The 15,473-nt window shown below is 31.3% G+C and overlaps 1 protein-coding gene across 39 annotated transcripts in view; it reads left to right on the top strand.

Annotated features, from left to right (window-relative positions):
* Positions 1 to 15,473, top strand: part of LOC143056612 (uncharacterized) — a 128,441-nt gene that overhangs the window by 79,936 nt on the left and 33,032 nt on the right. For 38 of the 39 annotated variants that reach the window (XR_012972421.1, XM_076229731.1, XM_076229732.1 and 35 more), the window contains 8 exons: positions 2,999 to 3,205; positions 4,658 to 4,810; positions 5,803 to 5,994; positions 7,423 to 7,520; positions 8,686 to 8,812; positions 9,397 to 9,546; positions 14,160 to 14,266; positions 14,952 to 15,091. Coding sequence is in view for 38 of the 39 variants with exons in the window: in XM_076229731.1 (XP_076085846.1) it covers positions 2,999 to 3,205; positions 4,658 to 4,810; positions 5,803 to 5,994; positions 7,423 to 7,520; positions 8,686 to 8,812; positions 9,397 to 9,546; positions 14,160 to 14,266; positions 14,952 to 15,091 (1,174 nt within the window). In the remaining variant the exon portion in view is untranslated. Of the gene's footprint in view, positions 1 to 493; positions 616 to 2,998; positions 3,206 to 4,657; positions 4,811 to 5,802; positions 5,995 to 7,422; positions 7,521 to 8,685; positions 8,813 to 9,396; positions 9,547 to 14,159; positions 14,267 to 14,951; positions 15,092 to 15,473 lie in introns of those variants that run through there. The other variant, XM_076229758.1, reaches the window with a different exon arrangement.

Below are 15,473 nucleotides of genomic sequence, written 5' to 3'. Positions count from 1 at the left end.
TAATTTTATAAGGACTTTTTTTCTGTACCTTTTACTTTTGGTAATGTCTGTCTTGACACTCTCTCTTAGAATTCTGCATTTTTTTTTTTTAAAAATTCTGCATACCATCTTAATGTTTTAAACAATTGCTCCAACCCTTCGAAAGGAGAAAATAAGCTTGAAACTATTTGTAAGCTCAGTGTTTACATGTTATATATACAAAGGAAACAAAACCATCCTTCAGGACAATTTAAACAACTGAGGCTTGATAAAGAATTAGAAGTATTTTACAAATGCAGTATACATAATAGACATCAAACTGTTTTAATATACCTTAAATATATACCAAATAAATTTTAAATGTCTGCACAAAAATCTCTTAAATTAAATATCATGATGGAAATTAAGCCTTGTGATTTCTCTTTAATTATACTTTTTTGATGATTCATGTGTAGATTAAATTTAAAACTTGTTGAGATATATACACATATCCTCTAGGGAATGTCTTGAAAAGATAAGATACCCCATAGAACAGATGTATTTTTGTGTGATTTTATGAATAACTTAAGGAATTATTATTCTTGAGGATTTTACACAATGAAGAAGCATTTCCAGTCACTTAAGAATCGAATTCCTGTATGTATATATATTTTTTGTTCTTCATTATGTTGTATTTGACAGGATGTTAAATTTCCTGCTTTGTTTAATAATGTATTTAACAAGGTAATTTGTTATATTTAGGAAATAATTGTAAATTTTTTGTCATTTCGTCATTTAAAAAAAAACATAATATTACATATAATACATACTTTTGAAATGTTTTATTTATTTTTTCGAAAACAGAAGTGTTTAAAGGAGAAAAGCTCCTTTTCGGCCTTGTGTGGATGAATTATGGAGACCAAAGGAATTGGGTGATAAATTCTGTGTTTGTGGGTCATAATGAAAAAAATGTTCCACCAATGTTATGTTCATTTTGGATCTTCTTCTATTAAATCTTCATTGCTTTATGTTTCAAGCTGGACATGCATAAGATATTACTTATTCATATACTATATTTGAAGAAATGAAAACAAAATATTCCACTCTATTTGTTTGTTTTCAGTTTTCTAGCTTGAGGGCAAACAGTTGATCAACAATCGGCAGATGTTCAAATTTTATTTGTTTTGTGCAATGCACTACAAGTTATTTCTATAGTATTTTATTTCATGCCATGTGGTACAGATCTGCAGTTAATTGTAACTTAATTCATTTCAACCTTCCATAACACATCTAGATGAATTGTAGAGCACTTAAAGCTTGATGCAAGTTTAGGAAAGCTAATTTTTGTTTTTTTATGATGTTGTTGACTTTTTTATTCCAATTTAGAGGTTATAACACAAAGTATTTTTCTTGCCAGCCTGTGCCTAGAAAAGAAATGTCTCACTACCTACATTTTAAAAATACTGTATGATCAATAATGATAAATAGGTATGCAGGTATATTTGATAAGGAACATAAAAGCTTGTGCAACTGGACACAATTTTAATTTGTAATTCACCAATCAGTGGGAGATCCAATGGGGGAAGGGGGATTCAAGGGTTGGAACCATTTGTCTGATGATAAATGCTTTTGACATGAGTTTTTCCCTGGCATGGGTTCCCCTTTCCCCTTTTGAGAATCATGGCTGGGTCCACCCTTACAAATGCAAAAGATTTGATATTTGTCTGACATAAGTTGCATGAGGAATGGCCCTAATGAAGCAGAGATAACCTAATAATTTTTATACACCCCCTCCTTTTGGTGGTGTTTCTCTATCTTTTATTTCTTGTGACCTTTGCATCACACAAAGAATATTCCTTTGATTAAATCAAGATGTACAAGTAATCAATCTTGTTAGAACGGTTAATAAGTTATGAAATCAACTATTTCCTGTTATTACAAGACAGGTGTACTGCAAGGTCATAATCTATATAAAAGGTTAAAAAAGTTAAATGAAGATATTATAACTTAATATATACTGCACACAGCTACTTGGACTAGAACTATAATCTTATTTATTGTGTAGCTATAAAAATAGCAGTAAATTGGACCAATTATATTAACACTTGAAAAAGATACTGTTTATAGACTGTTGACTGTTATCATTCTTTGGCCTTTTTATGGAATCACACCACTAATTCAAGGTCCCATTGCTTTCTATGTTAAATTCCTCCATTTCAAGTAGGCATACCTCTTTTATTTTAAGTTCAAATAAAGTGGCAATCATTACATGTCAAAGCAACACTTTATGGTGTCTTGTACTGAAAAAATCAGCATACCTTTAATGGCATATAAGAAAGAACTGGTTCCCGGAACTTTGGATGTACCAAAACAGGTACTTCAGATCTGACAAACAGACAAAATTTGGTGCAGTTTTTTTAATAATTAAAGTCCAAAAGTGTTCTACAATGATCACAAGTCCTTCAGCTTTCATTTGATGCCAAAAATACCTAAATATCCTACATATTTTGAAAGTTACACTCATGCATAGGAACTATTTTGTATTAAATATGTACTACTTTCTGGTATGTGCTTTCTGGCTTGGCCCGAATTCGTGGTGTTACACCTTATACTTGGGTATAAATGTTTATCTCAGTAAATAGAGGGAATGGCAGAAAAATGAATAGTAGCAGTATAAATTTGGAATGTTTCTGCAATGACAAGACTGACTTATTTGAATGTTATGTATACTAACAATATACATATATATAGTGCTTCCAGTTTGTTTAGATGTTAAAATTCTCACAATAAACCTTGCATTTGTCTTTCTTCACACTAAATTTATTGAAAAGCTACAAAATAATGTAGGTAGGATTGGTTTCATAAATTGGCAGATATAGAAATGTATAGTGTCTTTAAAGAATACAGCAACCTGTATTCCTTGACATTACAAGTGACTTGGGACCCATGGCTATACAGAAAAAAAACTATTTATTTTGCTTTGCCTAGCATACAAACTCCATTGTGACAACGTTTTATAAATATTTTATTTATTTTTCAGGCAATTTTAACTCGATCAGGTGGAGACATTGGACGATCACTGAGTCCTTCACCTCCAGAACAAAGATCTCCACGACCATCATCCTACATCAGACCTCCTTGTAAACAAATCATACCAGCCAATTCAATCCAGATCAATAAAACTCTTGGAGAAGGGGAGTTTGGTATTGTACAGCAAGGGTTATGGACTACAGAGACAGGAGAAAAAGTAAGAAGCATTGGTCATGGGGGAGAAATTATTAAAAAGAAAACATGATTCAGAAGAGTTGTATAGAAAAAAATAAAAATAAATAAGATTTAAAACATTCACAAAAAGTTAGACATGTTGAATTGTTTTGAAGACCCTTATTGGGTACTAAGAACATTATTCCAAATAAAAATCAGTCTTGTTGAAGACCCATTGGTGGCCTTTGGCTGTTATCTGCTCTTTGGTTGGATTGTTGTCTCTTTGAACTAAACTCATCATAAATACTAGGATTAAATTTTGTATTTACCCCAGATGTGTGTTTTGTCTACAAAAGACTCATCAGTGACCCTCGAATCTAAAAAAATTAAAAAGTCCAAATAAAGTATGAAGTTGAAGAGCATTGAGGACCAAAATTCCTAAAAGTTTTGCCAAATACAGCTGAAATATTCCCCGTTTCCATTCTCAATTTTATTTCTGTTTGAAAAATGTATCAACTGCCATTGAATCATCATGATTGCATGTTATATGTGATAAGGTACATAAACTTACTAACAAAGACATCCTTTGTATAATCATGATGCTAAATTCTCAATGGTAGATAAAAACTCATTTTACAGATGAATAATTGACATGAAATAGCTATTTCCAACTTTTGATAGAACTTTCAACTAATGCTGTATCTTTTTTTAAAATTTTCATTAGAAATGAAGTGTATGGATTTGTGTAGAATGAGTACATATTTAATGCCATTGGTGCTGAGACCACACATCTACCATCAGAGAATAATGAATGATTCAATATGTTATCTCATGTTTCCTCATCCCAACTGTAAATGTCACCTGATCATTTAATTATTTTATATAAGGCCATGCATAACATATTTATTGTTCATATGGTGTAGTACGTATAATTGATTGTACATTAAAATGAATGAAAATCTGTGTAGTGATAGACACTGCCCCTTGTCTCATTCATGTCCAGCCTCAATGTGGTCTCATATACTCACCTTCAGTGATTCAATGGTTGTTTTGAACTTGAAAGATAAGAATTTGTATTTGCTGTCATAGGAAGCATGACTGTAGCACCCCCCCCCCCTTTTAGGTCAATCAGGGCCCCTTTATGAAAAGTTCTGGAATTGCCACTGGCTGCTTCTTTGTGAAGGGAGTGGCATTAGAGCAAAGACTAATAACTCTGAATAATAATATTGGTCCAGGTAGAATAAGGGACTTTTTGGGTACTGTTACCGGATGAACTAGCAATATTTACAAACATTACACTATGATGTGATAACACAATTAAAGCAACGAAATGAAAACACACACTAGAATACGAGTTGATGACATCAATACAATAAAAAAAGAAAGAAACTTACCATTAAAAGCCTCAGTAGCTTTTGAAGAAAAAATGTAAAATATACATGAGGAGAACTTTTGAAATGCAGTCATTTTATTAAAACTTAATAATATATTTCAGGTCCAAGTTGCAATAAAATGCCTTACAAAAGAAAAAATGCACACAGGAACAACAGAATTTTTAAAGGAGGCTAATATTATGCAGAATGTTGACCATGAAAATATTGTTAGAATGTATGGTGTGGTGTTAGATAAAGACGATTCCTTAATGTTGGTAGGTACAAAGATATGTTGCTTATACCCAGTTTAAAGCTTGAAGATAGCTTAAGTATAGAATGGATCTACCCTGACTTCCATCCTATGATTAAACCAAGTTTGGAAAGTTTACCATTAAAGCATTGGTATAGAATAATTTTGTCCACCTTGGCTTCTGACCACTTGTTAAACCTATAATGTTGTGCAGAATGTTAATGTTGCAGTCATAATCAGTTTGTTTAGGAGTATTGGATCCATGTAATATGTCAGGAGATTACTATTCTCTCTAAGAATGATGAATCATGACAGAAATACATAAGATAAACATACATACCAAAATTTAAGAAGAAGAAAATACACACAAAATAAAAAATTGAAGATGTGGTATTATTGCCAATGAGACAACGCTTCACCAGAGACCAAATTATATAAGATAGTACCTTTTATTCAAATGTTTTAAGCTAGATATTTCTATTTCCACAGCAACAGAAATCAGTAAAATGCACTTGAGCACCAAACTGTTAAAGTATTGCTGAAAAAACATATACCACCATCTTTTGCAGATAATAATGTTACTTTGATATTGTATGAAAGTATCATAAATAGTAGGAAGAAACAATAATCACATTCCAGTAAAGTGTTGGCTAGTAATGATTTCTATAAATTAAAATAAACATAGAACTTAAGGTGGTACCTAACACTACAGGGAGATAATTCTGTAAAATCAGCTAAACGTTTTAATGACGTTGTGTTGTTAAGGGAATATTAAGCTTCTCAATGATCAAAATAAGTGTTTGTCAAACTGCTATATAACCAGTGTAATTTTTCTGATAAAAGGGTTGGTTCAAATTTTTTGAAATTCTTATATTTTTGTAAAAGGGTCAAAGTAAATACATTGTCAAAATTTTAAGAAAATTAAACGAGCCAAATTAATTTTAGTTAAAGTGTTGGGTACCACCATGAAATCTTCAAACGACTAGAAATTTAAGTTTTTCATTTTCTATCTTACAGGTAACAGAATTAGCTCCAATGAGATCATTATTAGAGTGCCTGAAAGAACAATCATTACGAACTGACTTTCCTTTACCAAGACTTTGTGATTTTGCTCAAGAAATTTGTGATGGAATGAGTTATTTAGAAAGTAAACGTTTAATTCATAGGGATTTAGCTGCAAGAAATATATTGGTGTTTAGTAAATCTAAGGTAAGATAACTCTCTTAATTTTCTAAGATTAAGTTCTTGATTTTATGTTCAAAAATTTATTTACTTATTGCCACAAGGAAGAGAAATGTGATGAGGTCATTTTGACATGTTTGTATAAAACTACAGGTTTGCATCATCAAGAATGTCAATACAATCCATTTATTAGAATTCTATACTTCTGATAAGTACTGCCTGAATTTTAGAAAATTGATATTTAGGTATTCATGGAATATATTGAAAAGTACTATATAAATGTGAAAAGTACCATTTAACAGGAAGAATTATGAAACCCTTGTACAGTTCAGCACAGTTATACATTAATTTACTAACATTTGATATATAAAAGTAGTTCATTTTGGTATTTCTACAAACACACCTTTCAACTCATCTGTATAATTTTTTAAACGCAAAAATCATACTACAAATTATAAAAGATGGTATTTTACAAAACATGTAATACTTAAAGGTAAATTATAGATTGATAGATTGTTAGTACCCACTCAGGGATTGAAGTTAAGGTTTTGGCAATGGTAGCCAACAGCTTCAATTTTGTGGCCAATATATATAGTTCTAAAGAAAAGCTGAAACTTTAAGAGCCCACACCAAATTTTAGGGGCCATTGGTGAGTGGGCCCCTACTAATTTCAAACCCTGTGGTTATTTATTCAACTTTTAGCACTTGTGGCTCTTTCATGACGGCTAGTTTTAAATAATTGGAAAAACTAGAGTATCATGAGAGAACCACCAATTTTTCTGCAGGAAAACTTGCAATCCTCATCAATTTAGATCGGAGAAAAAAGATATATAATATAAGACAATAATTTAATTTTGGATGTAACACGTCTTCTGATTGGCTGACGTTATTTTGTTATGAGCCCATAGACATAATTTAGACATGTGACCGTGACATCATCAACATTTTTTCATGGGTTTCTACGGTTTAAAATGGAATTTAGAATTAAATTATAAGAAATGACTGTAATATTTTTTCTGTCTATTCGAAATAACATAAAAAATGTGGTGCACGCGTTATTCAGTTTGCACCAAATTTTAAATGTTATTGCTTCATAGACAGAAAAAATATTACAGTCATTCCTTAAATGTTGTTACAGCTAATTTCCTATAGCATGTAGAGCAAGACTTTAGTTAGCTTGCTTGTTTTGTTTTTATATTAGGATAACACCCAATTAGATTAAAAAAATATATTATATATACAGGTTAAACTATGCCTATATATATAATTGTTTAAAGATGTCAATCTTATTTACAAAGCTTGTATAAACAATTATACAAACAAAGCAAGCAAGCCAACCAAAGTTTTGCTTTACATGCAGTAGGAAATTAGCTGTAAATTCAAATGCAGAATTATTCAATCAGATGAACTTGTCATCAATGTACTTTATGACATTTATATTTCTATTTCTTTCAGGTAAAAATAAGTGACTTTGGATTATCTCGAGCCTTAGGTATTGGTAAAGATTACTATCAGAGTAATTTTAGTCTAAACCTAAAATTGCCTATAGCTTGGTAAGTTCCATATATATTTACAGTCATTGGTATAAGGGAGATAATCTTAATTTTTTTGTGTTTTAGAAACAAAGAATAATAATAAGAAATGTAATATGATGATCAATATGAAAATAAGATTGATTGATTTTTGGTGTTTTAACGCCACTTTTAAGCACCACATTTAGGCTATTTTGTGCAGCCAATTTTTATTGGTGGAGGAAGCCGAGGTGTCCCGTGAAAACCACCAATCTTCAATAGGAAAACTGACAATCCTAGTCAATTAAGATTGAATTCGAGGGGACCCGCGTTTCGAACTGGCAACCTCAGTGTTGACTGGCTAGTTGTTTCAGTAGTAACTACTTAGACCACTCAGCAACCGAAGCCTTATGAAAAATAAGAAATATGATATGATTGCCAATGACCCAACTCTCTACCAGGGATCATATCCTGTAGAAGTCTAGCAAATATAGGTCACCATAGCTTTCAACCATGAGCAATATCCATACAGCATAGAAAGCTATAAGCACCTCGAAATGACAAATGTAAAAAAATCAAACTTGAATGCTAATGGCTCGATATATGTACAAAACAATATACTAAAAAAGAAATAAGAGATCAACCACCAACATCAAAACCAAAGGTTGATTTAGACAAAACACATATGATAAAGGGAAATTCTTTGGTGCCATCACGTTTTATCATTCTTTTAATACATGTAAAAAAGGAAGACAATTAAATGGATCAGTGAATTGATCTATCATTCATTAGTCAGTAAATTGCTTTTTGACTTCAAAAATAATATTTTCATAATGAGAATACAAAAACCTTGAAAAAAAAATACATTTTAAAGTTATAAAAATGTGTATCATATTTCTTCAAAATACTTCAAATAGATATATTTTACAGTACCAATTTACATAATGTATGAAAAAATATTGAGTACTGTTGACTACTAATACTATTAACCAACAATTTTTTTTCAGATAAGTTTTTATCACGTTTACTCCTCAGCTGAATCAGATTTCAACAATTAATATTTGTTATTTTTTTGCTTGCCAGATTCACCAAAAATTAGAAGGTTTACTGTTTACAAAATATTACTGAAATAGAAATTCACATTTGATAGTTGTTTAGTGTAGATGTCAAAAAAATTAACATGAAAATTACTGCTTTCTTTTTTTAGGTGTGCACCAGAGTGTATAAATTATTTAAAATTCACCTCAGCCAGTGATATTTGGGCATTTGGTGTTACATTATGGGAAATATTTACATACGGGTTCCAGCCATGGGCAGGATTAACTGGTCAACAAGTAAGTTCTGCTATAGTTGTTTTAAAAAAAGAGGGGCGAAAGATACCAGATGAATCTCATAAATAGAAAAATAAACTGATAACACCATGGCTAAAACACAAAAATGACAAACAGTCAAACAAATGTACACAAAACACAACATAGAAAAATAAAGACTGAGCAACACTAACCCACCAAAAAATAGGTTTGGTAACAAACATAATAATTAATAATTATAACCAAAGAAAATAATTTTTCAACTGTACTCGATGAATAGATTTTATTCTGTTGCTCTATGGTGGCTAAAATACCCTAGAATATCTTGCCTACTATCAATCATTCATCCAGCATTCACTTGATATTTGACTGGATAAAACTATGCTGGCAGCCGATATGCTTTCTCACAGAAAGCACCAATCAAAATCCAGTATTCATGGCACATTTTTACTATATGAAGAAAGTTGGCCCTAGAAAATGAGAGAGATAGAGTGGGACTGAATTATTTGGGTTATGTGCTGTATGACATGTTACTATTACACTTCAACAAAAATGATAAAATTTACACATTTCTATGTAGTTTATTTATTTTTTTGTTTCTATGATAGATATTAGAATCAATAGATGCACCAAACTGCCAAAGACTAGAGCGACCAGATTTATGTCCTAAAGAATACTACCAGATAATGACCAAATGTTGGGAACATGATCCAGAAAGACGACCATTGTTCAGTGAATTATTTGTAATGTTACCTCAGGTAGGTAGAGCTAGAACCAAACAAAAAAAGTATGTTTACTATACCCCTACCTACTCTTATTTGTATTAACTACCCTAAAGTTTTTTATGCCCTACCTACAATAGTAATGGGGCATTATGATTTCTGGTCTGTATGTCCGTTCGTTTGTTCCATCTGTCTGTCCCGCTTCAGGTTAAAGTTTTTTGGTCAATGTAGTTTTTTATGAAGTTGAAGTCTGATCAACTTAACACTCAGTACACATGTTCCCTATGATATGATCTTTCTAATTTTAATGCCAAATTAGAGTTTTTACCTCAATTTCACAGTCCACTGAACATAGAAAATGATAGCACGATTGAGGCATCCTTGTACTGGGGACACATTCTTGTATTTACCTTTTTATACGACCGCAAAATTTGAAAAAATTTTCGTCGTATATTGCTATCACGTTGGCGTCGTCGTCGTCGTCGTCGTCGTCGTCGTCGTTGTCGTCGTCCGAATACTTTTAGTTTTCGCACTCTAACTTTAGTAAAAGTGAATAGAAATCTATGAAATTTTAACACAAGGTTTATGACCACAAAAGGAAGGTTGGGATTGATTTTGGGAGTTTTAGTCCCAACATTTTAGGAATTAGGGGCCAAAAAGGGCCCAAATAAGCATTTTCTTGGTTTTCGCACTATAACTTTAGTTTAAGTAAATAGAAATCTATGAAATTTTGACATAAGGTTTATGACCACAAAAGAAAGGTTTGGATTGATTTTGGGAGTTTTGGTTCCAACAGTTTAGGAATTAGGGGCCAAAAAAGGGCCCAAATAAGCATTATTCTTGGTTTTCGCACAATAACTTTAGTTTAAGTAAATAGAAATCAATGAAATTTAAACACAATGTTTATGACCACAAAAGGAAGGTTGGTATTGATTTTGGGAGTTTAGGTCCCAACAGTTTAGGAATTAGGGGCCAAAAAGGGACCCAAATAAGCATTTTTTTTTGTTTTCGCACCATAACTTTAGTATAAGTAAATAGAAATCTATGAAATTTAAACACAAGGTTTATGACCATAAAAGGAAGGTTTGGTTTGATTTTGGGAGTTTTGGTCCCAACAGTTTAGGAATAAAGGGCCCAAAGGGTCCAGATTTAAACTTTGTTTGATTTTATCAAAAATTGAATAATTGGGGTTCTTTGATATGCCGAATCTAACTGTGTATGTAGATTCTTAATTTTTGGTCCCGTTTTCAAATTGGTCTACGTTAAGGTCCAAAGGGTCCAAAATTAAACTTAGTTTGATTTTAACAAAAATTGAATCCTTGGGGTTCTTTGATATGCTGAATCTAAAAATGTACTTAGATTTTTTATTATTGGCCCAGTTTTCAAGTTGGTCCAAATCGGGGTCCAAAATTAAACTTTGTTTGATTTCATCAAAAATTGAATAATTGGGGTTCTTTGATATGCCAAATCTAACTGTGTATGTAGATTCTTAATTTTTGGTCCCGTTTTCAAATTGGTTTACATTAACGTCCAAAGGGTCCAAAATTAAACTAAGTTTGATTTTAACAAAAATTAAATTTTTGGGCTTATTTGATATGCTTTATCTAAATATGTACTTTGATTTTTGATTATGGGCCCAGTTTTCAAGTTGGTCCAAATCAGGATTCCATATCAAGTATTGTGCAATAGCAAGAAATTTTCAATTGCACAGTATTGCACAATAGCAAGAAATATCTAATTGCACAATATTGTGCAATAGCGATTAATTTTCAATTGGAGTTATCTTTCTTTGTATAGAATAGTAGTTGATAATATATGTTGGAAATTTACCAGACATGACTATGATGTCATTTTCTATTTTTATTTGCCAATAACTTTATGTAAATAACTTCATTGGAAATTTGCCAATATAAAATGTTGCTGATGAAGCTTTTTTTCCTTATCTTATCTAAAATGTTTTTAGATAATGTATGTTGGACATTTGCCAAACATGACTATGATGTCATTTTCTATTTTTATTTGCCAATAACTTTATGTAAATAACTTCATTGGAAATTTGCCAATATAAAATGTTGCTGATGAAGTTTTTTTTATTGTTTTATACAATAAACAATGTATATTCACTTTTACTACCAACCAATCTTTACCATTCAGTGATAACAAGCACTTTATTTTACATTTTAATATCTTATGATGTATTTAAAAGAGTAGTTATTGTTGCAAACTCCATTAGAAATTTGAATTGATATCAGTTTTGGAAAAAGGGAAACGGGGATGTGAAAAAAAGGGGGGGGGGGGGGGGTTTAAATTTTTCTCATTTCAGATTTCATAAATAAAAAGAAAATTTCTTCAAACATTTTTTTGAGAGGATTAATATTCAACAGCATAGTGAATTGCTCAAAGGCAAAAAAAAAACTTTTAAGTTCATTAGACCACATTCATTCTGTGTCAGAAACCTATGCTGTGTCAACTATTTAATTTTAGATTTAAAAAGTTTGAAGAAATCTTTAATTGATTTGTAAAATCTTGATATTTGTTTTGTGTAAAAAAAAAACATATAATGTCAAAAATTTGATCACAATCCAAATTCAGAGCTGTATCACGCTTGAATGTTTTGTCCATACTTGCCCCAACTGTTCAGGGTTCGACCTCTGCGGTCGTATAAAGCTGCGCCCTGCGGAGCACCTGGTTTGATTAACAATTGTTAAAGTCACAATGTTGCTTCAATAGACTTAAAAAAATTATTAAAAATTCAAAAAAATCCCTACCTACCTGCCTACCCTATTTTTTTCGGCATGTAAACACAATTACTTTTTTGTTTGGCCTAATGTTGGCTCCTGTTATACCACTGTATACCAATTTATGTTCCTCAATCCTTTGTTTCCCATTAAATATTTCATACCATATTGCAAGGATAGAATTAAGATGTAGTATAGTGGCCAATAAGACAAATCTTCTCAAGAGAACAATTGATGTAGAAGTTAGCAACTACTGTGAAAGTACTTTAATTCGTGGGTATCAATTTTCGTGGTTTGAGCAATATTTACATGTTCGTGGGTTTTTAAATTCGTGGATTTTAGTTTTCTAAAAAAAAAAATTAAAAAAATTAAAGCCTTTAGACAAGAAGGTTACAAATAGTCTGGATTGAAGGAAATTGCAAAGTAAACATTGACCCGTGTAAATCCTAGTGACAACACTTATTAACCCAAGTTAAAGTGATCAACAGATTAAAGACCATCAAAGGTGTTAATTAGGCCATACACATGTCACCTAAAGAAAAAAGCAACATAAACAAATACTTTAAACGTATCTTAAATTGTCAAATGATTTTTATCATAATCAAGCCCAGCATGAAATTATTATTTCCCATATGTACGAAAACTATGAGGATATAAAATGAACACTTTATCATACTAGCATACCAATACCGGAAATCTGACTTTCATCGTCAAAAATATTTTTTTATGAGAATTAAAAGATCAAAAGTTGTACAGTTTAGATTATTAAAGATTAAATGAGTATTATCTTGCATGCAGGTATAGTTCTGTGACTGCTATTAAAGTATTCTCCGATAAGGCGTCATTCAATACATTCTTTCAATCATATTAGTAGTCAAACCTAAATGGGGATCTTTCTTGTCTTGATTTGGACAATGGTTGTTTCATTTCGTTGGACACTTAAATTCGTGGATAGAGTCATCCACGAAAACCACGAAAATTGGTACCCCACGAATAAAAGTACTTTTACAGTATAGGTCATTTGACAGCCTTTAACAAATAAAAACAAAACACGTACAGCAGAGCAAGCTATAAAGGCCTTCAAATGGCAAATGTAAAACTCAAACGAGTAAGCTAAGGGCCAACTAACTGATTTATGCACAAAACAATAAACGAAAAACAAATGATACACACAGCAACAAATAACAACTACTGATTGACAGGCTCCCAACCTGGGACAGGCACATACATAATGTGGTGGCTTAAACATGTTTGCAGGTGCTCAACCCTCCCCCAGATTTTGACGGTAGTGTAACTGCACAACATAAAGACTATAAAAATCTGTTAAAAAGGACTTAACTTATCAGCTGAATATAAAGCACAACAACACTGTTAGAGCTAATTTCCTAATGGTTGTAGAGTAAGACTTTGTTGGCTTGCTTGCTTTGTTTGAATAAACTTTAGATGAAGCATTGTAATTAAGATTGAAATCTGCAAGCAATATATATAGGCATAGTTAAACCTGTATATTATATTTAAGTTTGATAGAACCTTATCCCAATTACAATTGTACAATATACAAACAAAGCAAGCAAGCAAGCTTACCAAAGTCTTATTCTACATGCATAAGGAAATTAGCTGTAAAAGACACAAAGTACAGATCTTCCAGATATGTCCAGGGCAAAATTGTTGAGATTACTTTATTATATTTGTGGGTACCAATTTTCGTGGATTGATGGAAACTTGCATATTCATGGATATTTGATTTCGTGGTTTTGACAAAGTCTGCATACTGTTCTGAAGACAATTTGTATTTTGTTGAACATTTAAATTCGTGGTTCTGTACTCACGAAATCCACGAAAATTGGTATCTAACGAATATTGATGAATCCACAGTATTGGAAATTTTATTAGTTCTTGACTATATTACAGATGAGACCTACCCAAGTTAAAGCTATGAAAGATTTCCCAGAAGTTGTTGTACCTAAAGACTTCCTGTATTATAAATCATATGATGTCATATATGTATTAGATAAAAAGTAAGTTGGAGTATAAAGAATTTTTCAGGATTTTTCACATTTATAGATTATTAAAGTATATTATTCATACAGATATGAATCTAACTTTTGGTTTATTAGAATATGTTCTGTTCAAGTTAAACTTACAAAATTTCAGGTGATTATTGTAATGCTTGAAGATTTGAAGCTTATTTTGTTTACAAGTTTATAATAATGAATTACAGACCCATTTGCCATTTCATTCCTGTGACAAAGATTGCAAGTAGGCTGAGAGGAGTGCATACATAATCATCCAGTTTAGTACTTTTTAACAGAAAAAAAATGGATGTAGTTACGAAAAAAACAATATCTTCAAGTGACAATGTCTTATATAAACATGTTTTTCCCTGAATGACCCTTGTTAACTGGGACAGTTCATTCAAGAAAAATGAATTTAGAAGCTTGTTTATACAAATGGTACAGAAACATTTTGTAATAAAAAAAAGAAAATATGTTACACAGCAACATAAGATAATGACAAGCCCCCTAACTAGGGAGAAACACATACATAATGTGGTGGAGTTAAACATGCTTGCAGGCGCTCAAATTTAAATGGAGAAATTTATGGTGATATGTTACCTGTCACAGTATAGAATATTTTCCATAAACAGTTTTGTGGAGGGGTTTTAGAGAATAACATTTACTTACTTGAAGATGTTCATTTCAGCCCAGAAGATTGTCCTAAGTCAGGATTCTGGAAGGGTGTTCTTGGGAATGGTAAATGTGGATATTTTGATCCAGCTAATGTCATGCCAATAATTGAACACAAGAATAGTCCTAGTGTGTCTAAAAGTATCAGTAGAAAAGGTGAGTTGTACAGGGTTCAGGAAGTTACTGCATCACTATAGTAACATGGCATTGATGTTGTCATCAGAGGGTAACATTTGACCTTTGATTTTCAATGTTTTCAGTAGTTATTGATACAAGAAATGTTTTTTTTTTATGAATTTATGAATTTGGTTACATTGGAATTTAAAATTATAGCTGGTTCAAAATGAAGTAGTCCCAAAAAAACACTAAAAAGGCTATAATATGTGGAAAAACTGTATTTTTCAAAGAAAATAAGTGAAAAAGATATTCATTTTTTGCCTTTAAAATATTCTATATCAATTGATAAAATTATTTTTTAAATTACATGGTTCCATCATAGTCCAGATATAGACATTTTTGCATGTGTGTTTGGAAATGT

Source organism: Mytilus galloprovincialis, chromosome 13 (genome assembly GCF_965363235.1).
Source record: "Mytilus galloprovincialis chromosome 13, xbMytGall1.hap1.1, whole genome shotgun sequence".
In the NCBI taxonomy this organism is placed as follows: Eukaryota; Metazoa; Mollusca; class Bivalvia; order Mytilida; family Mytilidae; genus Mytilus; species Mytilus galloprovincialis.
The sequence above is the reverse complement of the archived record's forward strand: the minus strand, read 5'-3'. Positions and strand labels throughout refer to the sequence as shown.